This window comes from Mastigoproctus giganteus, chromosome 12 (assembly GCF_048544385.1).
Source record: "Mastigoproctus giganteus isolate SK-2022 chromosome 12, ASM4854438v1, whole genome shotgun sequence".
Taxonomy (NCBI): Eukaryota; Metazoa; Arthropoda; class Arachnida; order Uropygi; family Thelyphonidae; genus Mastigoproctus; species Mastigoproctus giganteus.
Window position 1 is genome coordinate 81,632,263 of NC_143586.1, and position 26,029 is coordinate 81,658,291.

General features: G+C 37.7%; 1 protein-coding gene across 3 annotated transcripts in view; it reads left to right on the top strand.

Annotated features, from left to right (window-relative positions):
- The window catches only part of LOC150077228 (uncharacterized), a 221,082-nt gene that overhangs the window by 36,010 nt on the left and 159,043 nt on the right, over positions 1–26,029 (top strand). For all 3 annotated transcript variants that reach the window (XM_090386898.1, XM_090386899.1, XM_090386900.1), the window contains exon 2: positions 17,257–17,449. In XM_090386898.1, coding sequence (XP_090243024.1) covers positions 17,367–17,449 — 83 coding nt within the window. In that variant the 5' untranslated portion in view covers positions 17,257–17,366. The remainder of the gene's footprint in view (positions 1–17,256; positions 17,450–26,029) is intronic.

Consider the following 26,029-nt stretch of genomic DNA (forward strand, 5'->3'; position numbering starts at 1 on the left):
TCTAATTCTTCAGCTTCATTTTCTGTCTACACCAAAGCTCGCAACAATTGTAAAGCAGTTATTAATCAGTCCAAACTAGAGTTTGAACAGGCTAAGAGTAGAAAACTTGCTTCTTGCCCTAATGGTAGCCGAGCATTCTGGTCAATTGCCAAAGCTATTGGCCGCAACTTTTGCCCATCTCTGCTCCCACCTCTGTCCAAACCAGATAGTTCTGTTGTCACTTCAGCCAAGGATAAAGCTAACTTGCTAGCATCCCATTTTTCTTCCAACTCGTGTATTAATGATCTTGGTAAAACACCTCCCTCCATTCCCAGCACGCTCCATTCAATGCCTCCTGTGGTCTTCCGTCAAAAAGATGTCAGAAGGATTTTGACGAATCTTGATGCTAAGAAAGCTCCAGGTCCTGATGGTATTTCTCCACTTGTTCTCAAATTCTGTGCTCCTGAACTTACTCCTATTCTTTGTTGCCTTTTTTCACTTTTTTATTCCAAAGGTGTTTTTCCTTCTGCTTGGAAATTTGCTCATATCCAGCCAGTTCCTAAAAAGGGTGACAAATCCCTCCCATCCAATTATAGTCCCATTGCAATTACTTCTACTCTTTCTAAAGTAATGGAGAAATCCATTAACCGCCAACTCTTAAACTACCTTGAAACCTTCCATCTGATCAACGATCGCCAGTATGGTTTCCGTCAGTGTTGATCCACTGGTGATATTCTGGCTTATGTTACCCATTTATTCACTAATTCAATGGAAATGTTCGGTGAAACACAAGCAGTTGCTCTTAACATCTCAAAGGCTTTCGATCGTGTTTGGCATAAAGGTCTTCTAAACAAGCTTCCATCATAAACAAAGGTCTTCTAAACAAGCTTCCAATTACTAAAAACAGTTTGCCAACTGTTTTTAGTAATTGGTTATCCAGTTTTCTCTCTGATCGCTCACTGAGGGTGATGGTAGATGGCTCTCTGTCTTCTAACTTCTCCACTAATGTCGGTGTCCCCCAAGGTTCAGTTCTTTCCCCCACTCTTTTCCTTTTGTATATTAATGACCTTCTTCCACTGACTGGAAATCCTATCCATAGTTTTGCCGATGATAGCACATTGCATTCCACTTTCCATTTTGAGAAACCTTGCCCTGCTCAATCAGCTTCAACTTCTTGAAAATCTGTTACCAATTCCTTAAATGCGGATCTTCGGGTAATTCTCCAGTGGGACAAAGACAACTTAGTTGGTTTCAATCCTTCTAAAACTTAGTCTTGTCTTATATCTCGTAAAAAGGATTCTTCTGCTCCTATGCTTATATTTGGTGACACTCCGATTTCTAGGCAAAATGATATATCTGTTTTGGGGATTACCCTGACTTCTAATCTCTCATGGCACAAGCACATTACAAATATTGCTTCCTCTGCATCTAAAAAACTTGGTTTTCTCTTTCGCTCTTGGTGTTACTTATCTTCCAAACAGTTGTTTACTCTGTACAAATCTCAAATCCGCCCTACTATGGAATATTGTTCCCACATCTGGGGTGGTTTCCCCAAAACCTCTCTCAGGCTTCTTGATTCTATTCAGAAGAGGGCAGTTAGGTTAATTAATGATTCATCTCTAGCCGACTGGGCCAGCCAGGTGGGTAAAGTGCCTGCCTGCCTGGCAACCCAAAGGTCGTGGGTTCGAATCCTGCCTCGGGCTTGGATCAAAGTACTGCAAAAAAAAAACCTTGGGAGGTGCATTATGTCCACAGAAGCCGATGCGCCAACAACTACCAAAAAAAAGGTTCATCTCTAACAGAATCTCTCCACTCGCTGTCTCATAGACGCACTGTTTCTGCCGCATACCTCTTCTACAGATATTTCCCTGGGCACTGTTCTTCTGAATTGGCTTCTATAATAAAACAGTCTGAACACATGCAGCCACCAGCCAACATCCATTTACTGTCCAACTTCAAACTCACAGAACCAACTTTTCATCTTCCTCGTTTATTCATTCAACTGCCATTTTCTGGAACAACATTCCTTCGTACGTATTTTCTGAAAATTACAGAAGTTCAAGTCCAATATCAACAAATATCTTCTTTCATCTTCTCAACCTCCATCCCAAGCACGGTCCTAAGTACTATAGGTTCTAATACCTCTTGTGTTTGGGGTTTACATAAAAATAAAAAAAATAACTGGAGTTCACTTGTTATTCCAACAACAGTCTAGTAATTACTGAAAAGTGTACTAATGTATAGTAGTTAACAATCCATTACCTACTATACGTTAACTCTCGGTTTTGTCCGTGTGCTATGTTGCCACTTTTGGCTTCTAAGATGCAGGGAGATTTTTTAAGGTATTTATAAGGAAAAAAAAAAAGTGTCTTATAAACTGACAAATATGGTATATTACTTACCTAAGCTTTAATCTGTCTTTTCTTCTACTGAAAACTGGTAATTAATATAAGACAAAATATGCACCTTTATCCTTTCTTCTTTACATTAATTTAGTCATTATAGTATGTACGATACATAATGGCATATAGATTGTTCACCTTCAAAAAAGTCTTTTAAACTTCATACAAAGTAATAAAATACAATTTAAGATATAAATAAAATGCTACAAATATAAACTAAACCATCATAATACAAAATTCCAATCAGAAAATATGGTACCAAATATAATTCTGAGATCACAATACAAGAGTGTGTATCTCTGAATTGTAACCAGTTTGGAGGAACAGAACTAAACTCCATGTGATCCTCCACAATTCACAATTATTAAGCCAGTTAGGGATTATTCTCCAGCCAATGAGTTGCACATGGAGGTGCAGCTTACTAAGACAGTTCTCTAGTTCAATATAAAAAGAATTATTCAAAGTTTGAATTTATAGTTTATAGGATCTTTATGTATTTTGGGCTTGCAAGATAATTTCTTTGTCTCTGGGATCACTATTTTTGACTTCTTTGAGTGGTGTTGGCAAGTACTAATTCCAAATCTGGGAATACCCTTTCTTGTTCACAGGCTACTTTTGCTAAGTAACATGACTGCCGTACTTACTAAATATGGAATATAGAGGTTCAAACTTACTCATTTTATTGAAAAATTTCTGGATTTGCTGTAGGAACAGTTCAGGCAAAGTATTCTTGTATTGTTTAATATCATGACCTACCCCTTAAAGTTCTTCAATTTTTTTGTTAATAGCATGAATTCTGTTCATTTGCAGCATTGCTGTCCTCGACATATCTTTCCAAAATCATAAAACTCTTTTGTGGTCCCATACAAGAACACTTGGGATGTCTGCGATTGTTTCTTTGATTGACAACACAAAAACACCTCTTTCCTCTGTCTCCCCGACTCAGCAATAGTATTTTTGAAACCTTAGGTCCTTGTAATTGAAAACAGCGAAATTCCCTTGTGCCACCTTTATTCCATTGTATTCCATCTCTACAAAAATGGATTCCTTTTGCCTATTAGGGCTGGTCATTCTAATAAAAATTTCCACAAAAAATTTTTACAGTCCTTCAAGTCTGTAACATAAATTATAAGTTGCTAAAGTCAAGCACATAACCCTCCTATTGCGACTAGCCAAATTGCAAAAATATGTGTTATGACTTAATTCACTGCACATGTTTGTTTGTTTGTTTTTTTTATTATTTATTTATTTTATTTTATTTATTATTATTTTTTTTGGCTGATGCTGCATAAGCTTGATGCTGCATAATGCCTCTGCTAATGCTAATGTTTTTCAGCTTGCACCTAGAATATCCACCAGGTTGTCATTTCTTGTATGGGTAGTATTGTTAGCTGCCATATAAATAATTGTTAACAGCAGGGACTGCTTCTACAGTGATGGGATACACTTAAATAGGAAGGGTGCAAGAATATTTGCTGATGCTATCGAGGTAGTGTTAGGTGGGTCAGAAAACTGCTAGCTTGGGGGGGGATACAAGGACTAATAGATTAACAGTAGCCACTGGCAGAGGTGAAAGTTATTCTTGCGCTGCTTCTATTGGAATGAGCAGCAGCCTGGAAAACAAGATGCAGGGTACTTCAGAGACTGCTGGGAGTCATTGCGGTACAAGTAAACACATGGGTTGTGTTAGGGTAGCTAAGAATAGGAACAGGTGCATGTATACTTGCGTGTACACCAATGCTAGGAGTTTGGTAATTAAATGGCAGAGAAGAAAAATGCATGGGATACATACAAATTAACACGTGCCACAGAAGCCTATGATAGATACAAGTTGATCTGTAACCAAGTTACAAAGGAGGTTAGGCAGGCGAAGGCAGATTACGAGAAATCTTTGGCAAGGGATGCAAAGAAAAACAGCAAAGAGTTCTTTACTTATGTAAACTCTAGAAGGAAGGGGATGAATCAGATTGGTCCACTTGATATCGATGGGTCAACTGTTGATGATCCTGCTCAGGTAGCTAACAAACTGAATGAATATTTTGCATCAACATTCACACATGAGGAGTTATTCAGCGAGGGGAATGCCAGAGGTGTATTCAACTCTGGCAGTAAGCTAGAGAATCTTGTAATAACTGAGAGTAAAGTGGAGGAGAAATTGTTGAAGATAAATACAAGAAAGGCACCTGGGGTGGATGGGATCTATCCATTTATATTAAAGGAAGCAGCAAAGGAAGTAAGCAAACCCTTAGCCATAATTATGAGAGCTTCCTTGAACTCAGGGGAAGTACCCATGGACTGGAGATGTGCAAATGTGACCCCAATTCACAAAGGAGGATCAAAGGGCGACACAAGTAATTATAGACCTGTTAGTTTAACTTCTGTTCCTGGAAAATTAATGGAGGCACTGGTTAAAGAAGCACTGCAGGATCATCTAGACAAGACTTCAGTTATAGCTCAGACACAGCATGGTTTTGTAAGGGGAAGTCTTGCCTGACCAATTTGATTGGATACTATGATGTAGTCACAAAAGAACTGGATGCAGGGAATAACTTTGATATTATATACTTGGATCTTAGAAAGGCTTTTGATACTGTTGCACAAATTGGAGCAGTGTGGCATTGGAGGCAAATTGCTGCTATGAATAAAGGGGTGGTTGAGGGGGAGAAGACAGAGAGTGGTAATCAATGGACACTGCTCATCGTGGACTAATGTTATTAGTGGAGTCCCCCAGGGTTCAGTATTGGGTCCATTATTGTTTTCTGTATTTATAAATGATATTAATGATGGTATATCAAGCTTAATGTCCAAGTTTGCAGACGATACGAAGGTTGGCAGGGTTGTCAAGGACACTACTGACACTGTGCTACTGCAACAGGATTTGGAAAGGTTGAGCAGATGGGCTGAGAGGTGGCAAATGAAGTTTAACATTGACAAATGTAAAGTACTACATATGGGAAACAGCAACCCCAGAGCAACGTATCAACTCTGTGGTACTACACTGACAGTGGTAGAGAATGAAAGGGACCTGGGGGTGGTTGTGCAGGCAGATATGAAGTTTTCTGAGCAGTGCAGACGGGCTGCAAGAGTAGCTCATGGTGTATTGTCGATGATATATAGGAATTTTTCTAGCAGGGATAAGGAGGTGATTATTCCCTTGTATAAGGCAATGGTCAGACTGCACCTAGAATACTGTATTCAGGTCTGGAGGCCTCATTTCAAGAAGGATGTAGAGATCTGGAACGAGTACAGAGAAGGGCAACAAGGTTAGTGAATGGAACAAAGGGGTGCTCTTACGAAGAAAGGCTTAAGTTTTGCAAATTACAGTGTCTGGAGACTAGGCACCGGCGAGGTGATCTGATAGAGGTGTATAAAGCCTTGAATGGTTTGAGCATGCTCAATGTTGATGGGATTCTTCCTCTTGCTCAGAATAATCAGCTGAGAGGGCATAAATTCAAATTGAGGAAGGACAGATGTAGGATAGACGTGAGGAAATTTGCCTTTAGCCAGCAGGTGGTTGGTTGGTGGGAACAGACTTCCGTTTCTTGTCGTGGAAGTTGATAGCCTAAATAAGTTTAAGGCTCAGCTGGACAGGTATTTCGAACGAACAGAGGGGTGAAGTGGAAGTGGTTATTATTTATTTATTTATTTATTTATTTATTTTTTATTATATTTTATTTTTTTGGCTGATGCTGCATAAGCTTGCTTTCTTGCATCAAATGCCTCTACTGATGCTAATGCTAACCCCTTTTTGTGAATTGCTGCGAAATTTGCACATCTTCCATCCACAGTGTCCTCCCCTGATTCCAGAGATGCTCGCATAATTATGGCTAAGGATTTGTTTATCTTCTTTTCTGCCTCCTGGTTCCAAATATAGAACCTCCTGGTTCTATATTTGGATAGAACCCATCCTACATATCGCTTTTATAAAGCGATATGTAGTGGATGGGATCATTTAGTTTCCTGTTAACATTTGATAAACTGCTGGTATTCCCATTCCTAAAGAATTACATTATGTGTAATGTAAGATGAAAAATTCATATTGTTTGTGAGCAATCAGAGCAGAATCATCAGCAGTTAAACTATTGACATCAAGTGGACCAATGTGATTCAACTCCTTTCTTCTAATTAATATAAGTAAAGAAGTCTTTGTTGCTTTTCATCGCATTCTTTTTACCAGAGATTTTTCATAATCTGCCATAAGCAGAAGCTTTCTTAACCTTTGTGACTGTGAATTGAAACCACAAACAAAAAAAAAAAAAAACAAACAATTATACACACACCTCATAATTTAGTAAATAATGTTATTTTGAAAAACTAATAAAACACTCATTTTACTTTATAAGTTAGTATATTAATTTTTGGTATTATTATATTAAATTATTTGCACTCAAAAACTGGAACCGTAGTCAACCTGCAGACTGCAAAATTTCTGAAGACTGTCTGCACTGTGGGTACCCGACTCTATGCATGACACTCTCTCTTTCCACCCACTCGCTCGGTAAGATTGATGAGTGAATGAATTAGTACATATTGTTTTATTGTCGGCAAACTTGTGTAGCCTGTCATCTGCCAAAATGACAAACAATCTCACTGTAAAATACAGTCAGACCTCTATATAACGAATTCGATCATTCCCTTGAAAAAATTTGTTATATAGAAATTTCGTTATAAAGGAATATGACCTTTGCAACAATGAAAAATTCTGTATATTCAGAAATATAGTAAAAGATGGGAAATAAATAAGTGGGAATGAATAATTTTCTAACATTTTAAAACAATTTATTAATACATACATATTAAGAAATGACTACTTACATTTTACCTTTACTTACATGATACGCAAAATATATTAGTACACTTTTAAGAATTATGTCATAAAATATTTGGTTATTTTTTGTTGTACACTGGATTCTACTGTACACCGTTCATAAAAATGTTTAAATTTGTGTAAACTTTAACCACCCAGATATATTTCTGTTATTTTTTCTTCCCACTGAAGGCCTTTATGCAAAGTTTCAAATGCTGCTAACGTTTCTTGTTTGGAATTATTATTATTATTATTAATAGCCACATGGTGCAAGGGAGCCTGAGGCTTATGCTGCACCAGGGAAAAAAATAAAAAAATTCCCAAGTTGCCCTGAGAGAGAGAGAGAGAGAGAGAGAGAGAGTCAAATGTAGAAGGGAATCACCAAGAAAGAGAAGAATGATGATATCCAGCTCAGGACCCTGGGTGTGCCAAACCCATACTCACCAGATGTGAGCCCCCTGAATGTTTAATATTGCCCTCATTTTCATCCAACTCATCATCGATATTGTCACTAGTTCTTTAAATATGCTCCAAAATGTTAGTCACTCGGATATTCAGCTACTATGACATCATTATCAATTCCTAAAAATTCATCAAGAACAATTTCTCTACTGATCAAACCTCCGCTTGGAATTCTTCCCAAGATTGCTCAATGTCTTGTAGTAGTTCATCCCTCTCATCTCTGTTAATTAGCATTTTAGCAAAACTTGATTTTGTGAAATAATTCTTAATCGTTGTTTCTGTGACATCTTGACTCCTCACTTTCGCCAACTCTGATATGCACATCCACAAATCTATAACAGAATCTATAGGTTGATTTGTTTCTATTTTCAGTATAATATTTTTCAGTATGAGCCTTCGGTAGTGTATTTTTGCCGACCAGGCTAGCCGGGTGGGTAAAGTGCCTGCCTGGCAACCCAAAGGTTCTAATGGGTTCTAATCCTGCCACGGGCTCGGATATTATGATGGTGCCGTACTCTCCGGTTGGACCTCACAGCCATGATACATGAAAGAAGCAGGGAAAAAACTGGTTCCTTCGTGTATTGCTCACATCATACGATAAAAAAAAGTGTATTTTCAAATTCTTGATAATGCCTTTGTCCATTGGCTGCAGTCATGGCTGGATTTAAACTTGTGGCACTAAGCTATAACATGTATGAGGCCCTTTTACCTTACTGGTCTGTGACAATATTAAAAAATGATTTTTTAAGGTGGAGCGAGGTCCCTTGGAACATGAGGCCCTAAGCTGTAGCTTGTTTAACTTATATGTAAATCCGGCACTGGCTGCAGTTAAGACGAATTATTCAGAAGGAAGAAAACAAGCTTCACTTCAACAATAACTAGAGGTATTAACCGTACTTGTAAGTTTCGAAATTACCGAGTGAAGGTGGGCAGGGCAGTTGTCGACAATCAATGCGATTTTTCTGTTTTCTTTCTTCATCTTTCTATCGAAATTCAAAATCCATTGCTAAAAAATTTCGCTTGTCATTCAAGATTTTTTGTAGTAGTCCAACTCTAATGACTTTACTCCTTTGAAACATTGGGGTTGTTTACTTTTGTCTATTACCAAAAGGTTCAGATTTTCATTACCAGCCATATTTGCAACCAAGAGGGAATTCTCTCCTTACCATTTTTATCACATACACCTTTATCACCTTTAATAGTCAGCATCTTGTTCAGCAAAGATTTAAGAAATAAACCTGTTTCATCAATGTTGAATATGTCTTTGGACTCATAGTCCTCTATAATTTTTTAAACTGTTTCTTTCCAATGGGTATAGTCTTCTTCGATTGCAACTCCACTTTCATCAGAATTAACTTTTTCGATTAAGCCATGATGCTCTTTAAATTTGTCCATCCAACCAGAACTGGCTTGGAATGTTTTGTGCCAAAGAAAAGATGTGTACTCCATAGCCTTTTCTATTATTAATAGCCCTGATATCGGCATGTTTTGATCTCGAATCAGCTTCATCCACTTAAACTGCTTCATTTACATCTTCCCAAAGGCATAATTTCACACGCTTCTGACTGAGTCCCATTTCCTCAAACAGTTCGAAAATCGAAACAGTTTTTCAGAATGGTTAACACACTACTGACAGGAATACCAAATTTTAAAGCAATTTCTTTTCTTTTTTTTTAACTCTCCGATCTACACTATTAAGCACTTCCACTTTTTCACACTACATTTGAGGATTTCCTCTTAGACACTGTAAGGTTACTTGCACAGTAGTTAAAACAAAGCTGAAATTAGGGACCATTTGTAGCTACCAGGTAAACAGAGACAGGTGAAATTTAGTGAAAGTGTGGATGATTCATTTCTTCGAAACAACAGATCAATTTCCGACATAAAGGCAAGTCGCTCTCCTAATTCTCTAATAGGGTGCTTACGGTAGAAAATAGGTTGACCAGAGCCAATGCTCGCTTCGGAAATATGCTTTAATCTTTGCCAATGGCTGTGGACAGCTGACCAGCAGGACTTTTCGGTATAGTAGTGTATAAGTTGTATAGGTTTACTTCTTTTTAACCATTGCTGACCCGCTGCTGGGCAAAGGCCTCTCCCAGAACCTTCCATCTTTTTCTATCCTGCATGGTTGGCCAGTTTCCTCTTGCAGGGTTTTACAGGAACCATTAAATTGTAAAATGTTTTAGCTCTTAATTCGTGGAAATAATGCCTTTAGCTATTAAAAGCTAAAGGGATTAATGCTTAATCCTTTTAGCTCTTAATCTGTGCTTTCTATAGTATCAGCTTCATTGCCTAAAGGCCAGAGTTGCGAACAATGCATACCCAGGTCTCTCAAAATCAGTTCGTTATATGGAAACTATTTGCAATGTAATGGCCAAGGGGAAATCAAAAAAGTTTGCTACATAGAAAATTTCACTATATGGAAGTTCGTTAAAGTGAGGTCCGACTGTAGTTTATTTGCTCAAATTTAATTTTCTGCCTTTTGAAACAATATTATTTTCACGTATTGACACATTTGTTCCAAGTTCTTGCTCCATTGGGAGGATGGCAGGGGTAATTGCTGTTAGCATTAGCATTAGTAGAGGCATATGATGCAAGAAAGCAAGCTTATTCAGCATCAGCCAAAAAAAAAAAAAAAAAAAAAGAAAAAAGCACAAGTGTGATATTGTGGTTGTTGACTGCTATTGTTTTGCAGCAAGAGCACTTGTCTGCTGATCTATCTTTATGTATATTGGGTGTGTGTGTGTGTGTGTGTTTGGGGGGGGAGAAGCAGTGATCAATAGAAAAAAAGTGTATTAATCAGCATTCAATATAACAGTTCTTTTCAGAAAGTGACGTTATTGTTATAAGTTTCACTCAATAAATAGTGTGACATATTAATGCTATAATGCTAAGCAGAGTCGGACAGTGGTCCTGAAATGCCAACGATTTAAATGCAAGTTTTAATTTACAAAACAAACAAATAATTGCAATGTTAAAGTTGTTACCAAGGAAGAAGTACACTTTCCCATTACATTACAGGGGAAAAAAAAAAAAACCTTTTGTGTAGCAAGCACTTTTTCCTTACACGATTAATGTATCCTAGAGCACACTTTGTATTATGCCTTTAGCAGTTTTTTTCATTTTTCGTGTGATTTTGTTGCTTCGAAAAGGATGTTGCATGCTGTTGTTTACAAAGCAAAAATTTATACTGAATATATTGCAAACGGGTAGTTCATTCTTATATCCCTCTCAGAGAGAGAAAAAAAAAGTTTACTTTTTGTGAGTTTCCGGTTTGCAATTACAATGTCGGTGATGTACTGGATTTTTTTAATTGCATCTCTAATTGAGGCGAGGTATGTGAAAAACTGAATGTCTGAGATAATTCATCATCATCATCAGCCATTTTCAATCCACTGCAGGATGAAGGCCTCTCCAGCAACTTTCCAGTTCCTTCTGTTTTGAGCACTGGCCATCCATTTACTACTCAAAAACTCATGAATTTCATCTATCCACCTCCGCCTTTGTCTTCCAGGTTTTCTTCTAGCTCCTCTTGGGTACCATTCTGTTATTTTCTTAGTCCATCTGTCATCATGTCTTCGAGCTATGTGTCCTGCCCAAGACCATTTTAGTTCTTTAGTTTTGATAAGAATGTCCTTTACTTGAGTTTGCTGCCTAATCCATGTGTTTCTCTTCTTATCTAACAGTCTGATTCCCAATATAATTCGTTCCATTCTTCGCTGTGTAGTTCTTAGCTTCTCTTCCATTCTTTTGGTGAGTGCCCAAGTTTCACTTCCATAAGTCATGGTGGGGAGTATACATTGATTCATTATTTTACGTTTCAGACAAACTGGGATATTGCTCTTCAGTATGTGACTATATTTCCTGAATGCTATCCATCCAAAATTTATTCTTCTCTTGACTTCCAGCCATTTATCATTATTACAGCTAATAACTTGTCCCAGATAAGTATATGACTCCACCTTTTCAATTACTGCTCCTTCAATCATTATTTCCCTTTCCGTGGCATACTTGTTCATCATTACTTTTGTTTTAGCCATATTCATCTTTAGTCCAAAATCCTTACTAACTGTGCATAACTGATTAAGATTTTCCTCTAATTCTTTGGGATCGTGGCTTATGACCACAATGTCATCTGCAAATCGTAAATGGTTTAGGTACTCTCCGTTCACATTGACTCCTTTCTGCGACCAGTCTAATCTTCTGAAAGCTTCCTCAAGGGCAGCAGTAAACAGCTTCGGAGATATTGTGTCTCCTTGTCGAACTTCTTTCTCGATTTTAAATTTGCTACTGTCTTTGTCTAGTCTAATAAAGGATGTAGCACTCTCATATATTTTCTTCAAAATCATAATATATGGAGTATCTATGCCTTGTCTTTCCAGTGCCCGAAACATTGCCTTATGCTGTATGGAGTCAAATGCCTTTTCATAATCCACAAATGCTAGGCATAATGGTGTTTTATATTCATTTGCTTTCTCCATTAGCTGTGATATTACGTGAAGGTGATCCATAGTTGAGAATCCTGTCCTAAAGCCAGCTTGCTCTTTCGGTTGATTCTCATCAAGTATTCTTTCTAATCTGTTAGTAATGACCCTTGTGAACAACTTGTAGATATGGGATAACAAGCTAATTGGTCTATAATTTCCAATTTCTGATTTATCTCCTTTCTTATGCAGCAAAACTATGATTGCATTATTCCACTGCTTAGGCATCACACCTTTTCTAATGCACTTTGTGAAGAGCCTTGCCAGTTTTTGTGTTATGTCTCTTCCTCCCAATTTTAACAACTCTACAGTAAATTCATCTTCCCCTGGGGCTTTCCGATTCTTCATTTTGTTTACAAAGCAAAAATTTATACTGAATATATTGCAAACGGGTAGTTCATTCTTATATCCCTCTCAGAGAGAGAAAAAAAGTTTACTTTTTGTGAGTTTCCGGTTTGCAATTACAATGTCGGTGATGTACTGGATTTTTTTAATTGCATCTCTAATTGAGGCGAGGTATGTGAAAAACTGAATGTCTGAGATAATTACTGTAGGATAAGTCTTATTTAATTTATCGTCTAATTGTGAAGAATATACCACACAAGAGAATACAGTAGCTGAAAGATCCACATTGGAAGCCACCACATTAGCTGGTTCTCCCTCCAACAAACTCCGTGAGGTATGGAGTTTGTTGTTGGTGTATGAAAGCACCCTTTTATGCCGGTGGTAAAAATTGGACAGCAATTTACTTTGCCAACGAGTGCAGTAAGTTGCAAAAATTTGCTGTAAAACATGGCCATAACAAGTGTGGAAGATTAATCATTTACAACAGTAGGAACATTCCACATAATCTCCAGCAGTTATGCTACCATAAGTCATCGAGGAAAGGCCGCAGATAGGATGGGAAAACAAGGAGGATGGCAGATAAAATTCAGTAATTTACAAGTTCATTGGATATAGTTACTCCTTCAGTAATTAAAAAGAAATGTCATTTCATGAAAAAAACGATTACCAGTCTACCACGTTCTGATAGTGGTGGGCGGAGTAATGCCAGAGCAGCATTACATAATTGAATCTTTCTATACATTAAAATAATTTTCCTCCTAGTGATATTTATTCAGCCAACGAGAGAAGAGGGATACAGGTTACATGGTAATACATAACAGAAGCTTGTTTTTCTGTGGTAAAACAAGGTTCTGCTTTAGCGTGATTATGCTAGATAAACTTTGTGCATGCACTTTGTTTATCTAGCATGAAGCATGACCACGCAGTGCCATTCTTGATTTCCATATGTAACGTATTTATGAATTCATAGCTAAGGAAGAGACACACACGGTGTCAAAAGTTTCTGTAAGTATTTTATTTCATTTTATCAAAAGAAGCAGGGGGGCAAAGCTCCTTAGTATATATTAAAAAAAAAAAAAAAAAAAAAAAAAAGGATTTTATCAAACCTTCCAGATTGTGAAATTCTGATGAGGTCCTGTACTGTATTTGGTAACACCCACTTTGGAAAGCTCTTGTTTGGCTTAGTGATCAGGCACAAGGATACATGAGTACATGTGCTGAGTGACTATGGTTCAAACTCTCACATGACTATTAAATATGGTACTGTTTCTTATAAAGAAACCCCTCTGACTGTGTGGACATTTTGTAGTATAGACAGAAAATTTATTAAAGTAAATGCTGATGGCATCCATATTTTCTCAGATGACACACACAAGCAATCCAAAATTTAAATTGAAAAAGAGTGGTTGCAGAATATAGGTTGCAGAGCAAAGTGGAGGAGAAATGGTTGAAGTTAAACATAGAAAAAGTATCTGGGGCAGATGGAATCTATCCAGTTATAATGAAGAAGACAGCAAGGGAAGTAGGCAAATATTTAGCCATAATCACGAGAGCATCCTTAGAGTCAGGCGAGGTCCCCATGGACTGGAGATGTGGAAATGTATCCCCAATTCACAAAGGGGTTCAAAGGGTGACATAAATAATTATAGACCTGTGAGTTCAATTTCTATTCTGGAGAAAATAATGGAGTCACTGGTTAAAGAGCTGATACAGAATCACCTATACAAGACAGCAGCAATAGTTTGGACACAGCATGGGTTTGTTAAGAGGAAGTCTTTTCTGACCAATTTGATTGGATACTACGATGCAGTCACAAAGAAACTGGATGCAAAAAATAATTTTGATAACATATACTTGGATTTCAGGAAAGCGGTCTTCCATGTTGCACATGGAAAATTGCTGTACAAATTGAAGCGGTATGACATTAAGGGCAAATTATTGCAATGGATAAAGGGATTGTTGAGTGGTTGATGGCAGAGAGAGTAGTAGTAGTAGTGGCATGTGATGCAAGAAAGCAAATGTATGAGTTTATGCAGCATCAGCCAAAAAAAAAAAAAAAAAAAAAATCACACCATTCCCTCCAAATGCCTGTCCAGTTCCTCCTTAAATTTATTCAACCTATCAACTTCCACAATGACAGATGGAAGTTTGTTCCAGCAATTAACCACCCGCTGGCTAAAGGAAAATTTCCGCACACCTATTCTACATCTGTCCTTTCTTAATTTGAATTTATGCCCCCTTAGGTTCGTAATCTGAACAAGTGGAAGGATCCCATCATAATTCAGCGTGCTCAACCCATTCAAGGCCTTATATACCTCAATCAGATCACTGCGCAGGTGCCTAGTCTCCAGCCACTGCAATTTGCAGAACTTAAGCCTCTCTTGGTAAGAGGATCCCTTCATTCCCCTCACCAATCTTGTTGCCCTTCTCTGTACACGCTCAAGTAAATCTACATCCTTCCTAAAATGAGGCCTCCAGACCTGTACGCAGTACTCAAGCCGTGGCCTGACCATTGCCTTATACAGAGGGATAATCACTTCCTTTTCCCTGCTAGCAAAATTCCTATATATCATTGACAAAACCCCATGACCTGCCCTGGCAGCCTGTCTGCATTGCTCAGAAAACTTCATATCTGCCTGCACAATTACTCCTAGGTCTTTTTCATTTTCTACCACCTTAAGTGTAGTACCACACAGTTGGTACGTTTCTCTGGGGTTACTTCTACCCATATATAGTACTTTGCATTTGTCAAGTAATCAATGGACACTGCTCTACGTGAACGAATGTTATTAGTTGAGTACTTCAGGGTTTGGTGCTGGGCCCATTGTTGTTTTGTGTGTATTTATTAATGATATCGATGAAGATATATCAGGGTTAATGCCCAAGTCTGCAAACGATACAAAGGTTGACAGGGTTGATAAAGATAGTGAAGACAGTATACTACTGCAACAGGATCTAGAAAAGTTAGGCAGATTGGCTGAAAAGTGGCAACTGAAGTTTAATATTGACAAATGCAAAGTACTGTTTATGGGTAGCAGTGACCCAAGAGAAAAGTACCAACTCTGTGGTACTAGACTCATTGAGGTGGAGAATGAAAGAGACTAGGGGGTAATTGTGCAGTCAGATTTGAAGTTCTTTGAGCAGTGTAGACGGGCTGCCAGAGCAGGTCATAGAGTTTTGTCAATGATATATAGGAATTTTGCTAGCAGAGAGACAAGAAGGTGATTATCCCTTTTTATAAGGCAATGGTCAGGCCACACCTTAAGTACTGTATACAGGTCTGAAGACGTCATTTAAGTAGGATGTAGAGTTGCTAGAACGAGTACAGAGAAGAGCAACAAGACTGGTGAGAGGAACAAAGGGGAGCGCTTATGAAGAAAGGCTTAAGTTCTGAAAGATGCAGCATCTGGAGACTAGGCACCTGCGATGTGATTTGATTGAGGTGTATAAGGCCTTGAATGGTTTGAGCAGGCTCAATGCTGATGGGATCCTACCGCTTGCTCAGATTAAGAACCTGAGGGGGCATAGATACAAATTGAGGAATGACAGTTGTAGAATAAATGTGCGGAAGTTTGCCTTTAGCCAACGGGTAGTTGATTGCTGGAACAGACTTCCATCTATTGTTGAGAGCTTAAATAAATTTAAGGCTGAACTAGACACACATTTGGAGTGACCGCATGGATAAAATGGGAAGTTTTTTATTTTTTATTTTTTTTTATTTTGGCTGATGCTGTATAAGCTTGCTTTCTTGAATCATATGCCTCAACTAATGCTAATGCTAAAATGAATAACATTTCTGAAATCAGCATAAAAAATCTGAGTTAAAAACAGCTATTAGTTTACAAACACCAAAAACTATGCAGAGTGGTGTTATTAGTAGAAATGGGCCAATGAAGTGTATGTGTATGTTTTTTTTATTTGAAAACAAAATGCACAAGGCATAATCCTTATGGATTTTGGTAATTAACTATATAATATCGGTGTAGATACACCATAGTTAACCCATAAATTTGAACTATGTATGTAGTGTAAAAGGCATTTTAATAGTATCTCATATTGTGGGTGCCTTCACAATGAGATAGCTGGTATTGCACTTCAAATAAATAGCTCTCTAGTAGAGAAGACTACTGTTATTTATTTTCAGAGGATACCACCACCCAGACAATCGTTTCGAAGCTAGTGGGCTTCATCATCAGTGGGCGGCCAGGTATTCTGGTAATGCAACATGCCATCTCAGTTGCAAAGTTATATCCACAATATGAGAGATGCCAAAGAGTGTTGGTAATAATGGCAAAACTTAAGCATTCAACACTTCTGTAGAAAGCCAGTACAAAACAACCTAAGTGCATATATTGGTTATGCAATTCTTTATTCATGCTATCCTAAGAGGCATAACCCCTCCTTCCTCATCCTGCCTGACCTTTCTCTACACATTGTACTCTCCATATTCAAATTCTGCATCCTTTATATCAGAGTGACACTACTTCTGATATGACAACAATGTCTCTATTTGATGTCTTGACCAGCACTTCAAATTCATCAAATTTATTTACTATGCTCCTAGCATTGGTGTACAGGCAAGTATACATGCACCTGTGTTAGTTACCCTAACGTTTGACCTACTTTTTTCTTTTGTATAATCATACAAATCTAAAGTGTACGGTATCGATGATATACTGTATTTTAAAAATATGATTAATAAAAATCAATTTAGAAAGTTAATAAAACTGATTTAAAGTCCAATATAAATATATTTGATTTTTACTTTTTATTGCAGTTTCAATCATTTTTAAAGAGGATGATGATGATAATTTTGTTCAGTAAAAGTGCTAAAATTATTATAGAAGTGGATAAGCAACAGTCTTGTTTTACACCTTGTTGTGGAAAATGTCCGATGAAACTGGTTCTGTAAAGGACTGTTGGCAGAATCCAATTCCTTCCTGTAATGTGGTCAGTGAAGTCCATACACAGTATGTATTACTCTTGTGAAAATTGATTTATCCTTGCAATGTATTTTGTAGGGACTGATATTTTGTCTTTTTGTGCTTATTCAGTTATTGAAATATATGCTTAATTCATTAATGTCCTTCAAAGGATATAAACCTTCTAATTGAAATATACAGAATAAAATAATTAATTTATGTATCAGAGTGGATTAATACTTTAGTTTCGCTGCTAGAGTTTGATTAACTTCTAACATTCCCTTCCTTAAAGAAATCTTCATGTGTGAATGTAGCTGCAAAATACTCATTCAGTTTTGTTAGTAAACTGAACAGGATCGTCAGCAGTTGAACCATCAATATCAAGTGGACCAATTTGATTCATCCCCTGTCTTCTAGTGTTTATATAAGTAAAGAAATCTTTACATCCTTTGCCAAAGATTTCTGCCTTCGCTTGCCTAACCTCCTTTGTAACTTGTTTACTGATTAGTTTATATCTACTATACACTTCTGTTTTGCTTGATAATTTATGTGCATCCCATGCATTTTTCTTCTGTGCCACGTCTCATTAGTTCATATGACATGAGTTTAGGCCTATATATTGAACAGTATTTTTTAGTTTTTATGAAAAGCCTAGTAGCTTCTATGATTAATTCATTAATGCTTTCCATTTAGAATTTGCTGATGGTAACATCATTAGTTGGTCCTACTGTATGGAATTTAAAAACTGTCTTGGACTACTGTAGTCACCTTTACAAAAGCAAATGCCCTTCCCTTTACCCATGATGGTAGTTACATCTTTAAGTAAATCCCAAATCAATACACTGTGACCATTGCCACCTAGTGGTTCTTTTATCTGCAAATTCTTAATGAATGAATAATCACTTCTTATAATCAGATCAATGGTATTACTCCCTCTGGTTGCCTCTCCAACGTACTGATGTAGAAAACAGTCATCCAATAAATCCAGAAAAGTCTTGCTATTCTGTTAGTGACCAACCCAGAAGTTCCAGTCAATATCTGGGAAGTTAAAATCCTGTATTATAAGACATTCTGATGTACTGGCCTACTTTCTCTATACAGCTTTTTGTTGTACTCATCAGATTCATTTGGCCTGTAACATGCTCCTACCCTCATTTTTGCTTTTGCAGTGCTTATGTCACACCAAACTGACTTGACATTGCACTGGCAATCAATGTGAACTGGATGCTCTACCTTAGATTTAGTTTCTTAACTAAGAGCATAACTCCTCCTTCCTCATCCTGTCTGACCTTTCTCTACACACTGTACTCTCCATATTCAAATTCTGCATCCTTTATATCAGAGTGACACTACTTCTGATATGACAACAAAGTCTGTATTTGATGTCTTGACCAGCACTTCAAATTCATCAAATTTATTTACTATGCTCCTAGCATTGGTGTACAGGCAAGTATACATGCACCTGTGTTAGTTACCCTAACACAGCCCTTGTATTTACTTGTTTAATGATGACTCCCAGCAGTCTTTGAAATCCCCAATATCTTGCTTTCAAGGCTGCTGCTCATTCCAATAGAAGCAGTGCAAGAATCACTTTCACCTTTGCCTGCGACTCTTGTAAATCTATTATTCTGTGTATCCTCCCAAGCTAGCAGTTTTTTAACCCACCTAACACTGCCTTGATAGCATCAGCAAATATTCTTGCACCCTTTCTATTTAAGTGTATATCATCCCTTTAGAAGCAGTCTCTCCTGTTAACAAGCACAAACCATGCTCAGAAAAATTCTACCCCCATGAGCCTTGCACAATCTCTCCAGGGCTGAATTGATTTCAGATGGCTCTCATCATATACTCTTCCTATCGTATCTGGGCAGAATTGCAGACATTTTCAAATTTAATACTAACTTGGAACTTTTTTTTTAACATTACCCTGTACTTGTTCAGAGTAAATCTGCAGATCTATTCTTAATGTCATTAGTGCTAAAGTGTACAGCAGTATCACCTTTTGTGTCCTTAAAAGATGAAATCTGCTCTACAGCATCATGAACTTTTATCCCTGGAGAGATACTCTGGTCTATTCCACCTATCCTTCTTGCACAGTATATTTCCCGTTTCTCTGACAATACAGTCACTGACAAGAACTAGCTCCTGTAGTACCAGCACATCCTGCCTTGGGGGTTGCTATGTTGCTAACTGTGTTGCGTGATGATCAAGTGCAAGCTCTAATATTGATGTGGGAAGCTGAGAGCTTGGTGGACATCCAATTTAATTCCTTTTGAGGACAGGCGCCTCCGTAGCCAGGTGGGAAGGAGCAGCAGTGCGTAGCACACGCTTCTTGATTAGACCGGGGTTCGAGCCCGTCACCACCAAATACGGAGGATGCGAAAAGGTCAGGGAATGACTACTGCATATCCCGGAGCAATATGGCCTTAGTTGCTAATGCTCCTAAAAAAAACAAATAACATTACAGAAATAACATTGAGGACATCTACACTCTTCTTCAAGTTCTCATAAAGCCCCATTGAAATGCTGAGTTGGCGTTTAATATCTTGACATTCCTTACATCGAGCGCACACCCCTTGGCAATACCATGTCCTGTTCTTGATAGCTATGCAAACATTAAACAAGCCATACATATCATAAGGCCATCATTCAAGGACATCTGCTTCTCTCGGTTCTCCTCAAAGCAATGGCACTCCCACTAGCTTGAGCCCTTTGCTTTGCTGCTCTAGTCTGAGGCATGATATTTGTTCAAATTCAATATAATTTAAAAATACTATACTAAAGAAATATACCTAATTCAGTAATAACATTATGCACCGATTATGCTATGCAGCTTGCGTTATTAATTATATATAATTAAACTTCAAATGTTTTTATTAATAAAAGAAAATAGCAACAGAAGTTGTATGTTGTTCCTTAAACAATTATAAATGATGAGTAACAAACAAATTCACCAATAGCATTAGGAGAGGCATATAATGCAAGAAAGCAAGCTTATTACAGCATCAGCCAAAAAAAATAAAAAATAAATAAAATTCTCATTTCACATATCCATTTGCTGTAAACGTTTGTCCAGTTCTTCCTTGAATTTATTTAAGCTATCAACTTCTACAACAACAGATAGAAGTTTGTTCCAGCAATCAACTACCCACTGGCTAAAGGAAAATTTCCGCACATCTATTCTACAACTGTCTTCAATTTGAATTTATGCTCCCTAAGTGTGAGTGAGAGGAAGAATCTTCATAATGAAGATTCTTCCTCTCACTCACATTATGAAGAAACTTCATTATGTTGAGTGAGAGGAAATCAGCATTGAGCCTGCTCAACGAATTCAAGGCTTTATACACCTCAATCGGATCAGCTTGCAGGTGCCTATTCTCCAGCTGCTGCAATTTGCAGAACTTAAGCTTTTCTTGGTAAGAGGACCCCTTCATTTCCCCCACCAATCTTGTTGCTATTCTCTGTACTTGTTCTAGCAACTCTACATCCTTCCTAAAATGGAAGGATGTAGAGGCCTCCAGACCTGTGTGCAGTACAGTCAGTCCTCGTATAGCACGATAGTTGTGTTCCTAGAAACCCTCGTGCAATATAAATAACAGGCCCTATGGGAAAAAATAGGGTTAGGTGCCGGCCACCCGAAATTGAACACCCATTTGTAACCAAATAATTACCAAACAATAAATAATCGTAATAAAATACGTAAATATTTTATTATGACTATTACGTAATAAAATATTACTAATGCTTTTGTTTCTATCGTAAGCTAACTTGTTCTTTGTTTGATTTTCTAACCAAACAGATGACAGCCGTTCCATCTCTTCCAATTCTTGTGTCTTGATCTAATGGATTTTATTATACTTTGAGTTGTTCCTGCTATGAAAGTTGTTTTTATTTTCTCTGCATTCTTTCTAATTCTCGGTGTTGCATTATTTAGGCCGGTAGCACATGCAATATCACGTTCTTTCATTTTGCTGAAAGTGTTTCACAATTTCATATTTTTTCTCTAACAGAGGCGGACCCTAAGCCTTACCGGGGAAACCCCGGTGGGCCGGAGGCCAGAAGTTTGATTTTGGCCATAAACGCTAGTATGAGGCAGCTACACATTTTCCCGGGTAAGAATTTTTGACCCAGTCCGCCTCTGTCTATCGATATTGTTTCCTTTTTCTCTCTAAACCTGTAGTGTCTTCACCAGGACCCTTCCTTTTCACACCTTTTAAGTATTTTATTCATTTTTAGGGAATAAAGCACAATTACAAAATGAAGAGGCACACTTGATACACATAAACAAAGCTGTCGTGTGTAACAGCTGAATAAACAACTCAATAGTGTATCTCTGCCATAAAGGCAAAGAGACACTATTAACACCTCGCAAGCCCACATTTTACTAGAGCACATTTCTGGGGGTTACTACCATAAAACAATAAAAACAATTTCCAGTTGCGTTTCTGCTAGTTGAATCTGTTATAAACTGGTAGCAAACTCGATCTAATTGCATTTGCGATAATACCGATAGCTGCAATTGTGTGGGTTTTTACGTTATTATGGTGAAATGTGTATCCACTTCACTGATATAAAAAATATAAATACATTTTCAGAATCTTCTCTTTATTGCTATTGTGTTGCATTCAGTTGGGGTGATTCTGCGTTCGACTGCCATTTCTTGTAAACACAAAGGCGAATTGTGCATAAGCGAATTCGGTTCGTGTTATATACATCGTTCCCCTATTTATAAATCGTGTATGATCGAATTCATCTAGTGTAAACACGTTATACGAGGACTGACTGTACTCAAGGCACAGGCTGACCATTGCATTATACAAAGGGATAATCACCTCCTTATCCCTACTAACAAATTTCCTGTATATCATTGACAAGACCCCATGACCAGCTCTGGCAGCCTGTCTGCACTGTTCAGAAAACTAAATTTCATATCTGACTGTGCACAATCAGAATCACATAATCAGAGAATCCCAAATAATAATAATCATACTTCTAATTCTAAATGAAAAGTTAAATGCAATAACAATCCTACTCCAATTCATCAGTTATGCAGCAATAATATCTCTAACCAGGATGCTACCAAGTTTGCATTATATGTATTAGGCTATACCGTTACACATGAAAGTTAATTATAATATATAACAAAATTATCCAACTAATACCGACCTAAGAGATTTGAATTTTAGAGCTATCTATTTGCCACAATTAAAAAAATTAGAATTTCCCTACCACTTGCTCTCTGATGATAACAAAGGCAGCAAGATACGAATGATGCTAAGGTTCTACATGTATTAAGTAGTAACCTACAAAATCTCTAGCTAAATTAAAAAATAAACTAATGAGCATGACTAGAACTATAAAGCTAGTTATAGAGTATGATTTAACATGACAATTAGGTTGATAAAATGGCAAAATGTTTTAAAAATTTGTCATTTCTTGGAGGTGAATATTCTTTGACTAGCATGCAGCACCTGAGCATCGGTTTAAATGTGAATATTAGTAGTGGCAAATGATGCAATAAAAAAAAAATTGTCCCATTTCACCTTTTCATTCCCCTTTGCATTCTCTGCCAAAGGTTTCTCATAGTCTGCCTTGGCTTGCCTAACCTCCCTTGTGACTTGATTTAAGAGTAGTTTATATCTACCATATGCTTCTGTATCACCTAATAATTTATATGCATCCCATGCATTTTTCTTCTCCACCAGGTGTCTCAGTTAGTTCATCTGACATTCATTTAGGTTTAAGCCTTGAACAGCATTTCTTGGTTGGTATGAAAAGCCTAGTAGCTTCTGTAATTACTTCCCATTTAACATTATTAGTGATCTTACAGTACAGAATTTAAAAACTGTCTGAGACCACTGTAGTATCCTTTTCTTAACAAAAACCCTTATCTTTACTCTTGATGGTAGTTACTTTAAGTAAATCCCAAATCAATACATTGTGATAACTACCACCTAGTAGTTCTTTTATCTGCAAATTCTTAATACATAAAGAATCACCACTGATAATCAGATCAAGAGTATTGCACTCTCTCTCTCACTCTCTCTCTCTCTCTCTCTCTCTCTCTCTCTCTCTCTCTCTCTCTCTCTCTCTCTCTCTCTCTCTCTCATTGCAACTCTAACATGCTGCTGCTGTAGAAAACAGCCATCCAATAAATCCACAAAGGGCTTGCTAGTGTGTGAATGGCCAACCCACAAGTTCCAGTCAATATCTGAAAAGTTAAAATTTCCCATTATAAGACATTCTGATTTACTGGCCCACTCTATTTCTCTGTACAGTTGTTTGTTGCACTCATCAGAGAAAATAGGCCTCTAACATACTCCTACTCTCATTTTTGGTTTCCCAGTGTTTATGTCACACCAAACTGACTCAGCATTGCACTGGCCACCCATGCCAATGGGATGTGCTGCCTAAAACCTTATGTGCTTCTTTAACTAAGAGCATAACCCTCCCCTCCTCATATCCTGTTTGTTACATCTGTACACCTTGTACTCCCCATATTCAAATTCTGCATCCCTTATATGTGAGTGACACCACATCTCTGATACTCAACAATGTCTGTATTTGATGACTTTACCAGCCCTTAAAATTCTTTGAATTTATTTACTATCTCCTAGCATTGGTGTGTACGAAAGTATACGTGCATCTGGACTTACTTTACTTTAATGCAGCCCATGTATTTCTTTGTTCCATGATGTGACCCATAACAAGCCTTGAAATCCCCAGAATCTTGCTTTCTGGGCTGTTGCATATTCCAATAGAAGCAGTGCAAGTATTACTTTCACCTCTCTCCCTGTGGCTATTGTTAATTAATTAGTCTGTATATCTCCCAAGGTAGCTGTTTTCCAACCCAGTTAGCAGTGCCTCAATAGCATCAGCAAATATTCTTGCACATTTCTGTTTAAGTGCATCCCATCCCTGTAGAAGCAGTCTTTCCTTTTAACAAGCACAGACCATGCTGAGAAAAATTCTACCCCACGAGCCTTGCACAATCTCTCCAGGGCCAAACTGATTGACAAAGCTTCCATTATATACAGTAGAACCCCATTAATCTGGACTGGATTTTCAGTCAGGGGAAAAAATTCTATCGAAAAAAAAAAAAAATTTCTGTTCACTGACATTTGGGAGGAGGTTTAAAATATAAAACAGTAAAAAAGATAAGCAATTGATAACAAAGAACACCACACAAAGGTGATATAGTTGTACACGTTGGCACTAATGATATTAAGAGTAGGAGACTGGCGGAATTACGTAACAAGTACAGGTTACTGTTGAAAAAAAGCCGTGAATTAGGGTTGAATTTGAGTGTCTGCAATTCTGCCCAGACACGATAGGAGGCAGTATATGATGAGAGCCCTGTCAATCAATTCGGCCCTGGAAAGATTGTGCAAGGCTCAAGGGATAGAATTTTTTTCAGCCTGGACTGTACTTGTTAACAGGAGAGACTGCTTTTACAGGGATGGGATACACTTAAATAGAAAGGGTGCAAGAATGTTTTCTGATGCTATCGAGGCAGTGTTAGGTGGGTCGGAAAACTGCTAGATTGGGGGCATACAAGGACTAATAGATTAACAGTAGCCACTGGCAGAGGTGAAAGTGATTCTTGCACTGGTTCTATTGGAATGAGCAGCAGCTTGGAAAATAAGATGCAGGATATTTCAGAGACTGCTGGGAGTCATTGGGGTACAAATAAACACATGGGTTGTGTTAGGGTAGCTAAGAAAAAGAACAGGTGCATGTATACTTGCGTGTAAACCAATGCTAGGAGTTTGGTAAATAAATCTGATGAATTTGAGGTATTGCTCAAAGCATCAAGGGCAATATATTGTTGGGATATCAGAGACGTGGTGTCACACAGATATAAGTAATGCAGAACTGGAATTTGGGGAGTACAACATCTATAGAAAGGATAGACAGGATAGGAAGGGAGGAGGGGTTATGCTATTAGTTAAGAAACACATAAAATCCAAGGAAGTGAAGCCAGTTGACATCGCTGGACAGTGCAGTGTCGAGTCAGTTTGGTGTGACATAAGCATTGGGAGATCTAAATTGAGAGTAGGAGTGTGCTATAGGCCTAATGACTCTCATGAGTATAATAAGAAACTGTACAGGGAAATAGAGTGGGCCAGTAAATCAGAGAGTCTTATAATGGGGGATTTTAATTTCCCAGATGGAATTTGTGGAATTTGTGGGTTGGTCACTCACACACTAGCAAGGCTTTTGTGGATTTATTGGATGATTGTTTTCTACATCAGCATGTTCGGGAGGCAACTAGAGGGAGTAATACTCTTGATCTGATTATCAGTAGTGATTCTTCATGCATTAAGAATCTGCAGATAAAGGAACCACTAGGTGGCAGTGATCACAGTGTGCTGAAGTGGGATTTATTCAAAGAGGTAACTACCATCAGGGGTAAAGGGAAGGGTTTTTGCTTTTGTAAAGGTGACTACGGTGGTCTGAGACGTTACTTAAATTCTGTACGGTGGGACCAGCTGATGATGTTACCAACAGCAAATTCAAAATGAGAAGCATTCGAAGAATTTATCTTGGAAGCTACTAGGCTTTACATACCAACTAAGAAATATTGTTCAAGGTTTAGGCCTAAATGGATGTCAGATGAACTAATGA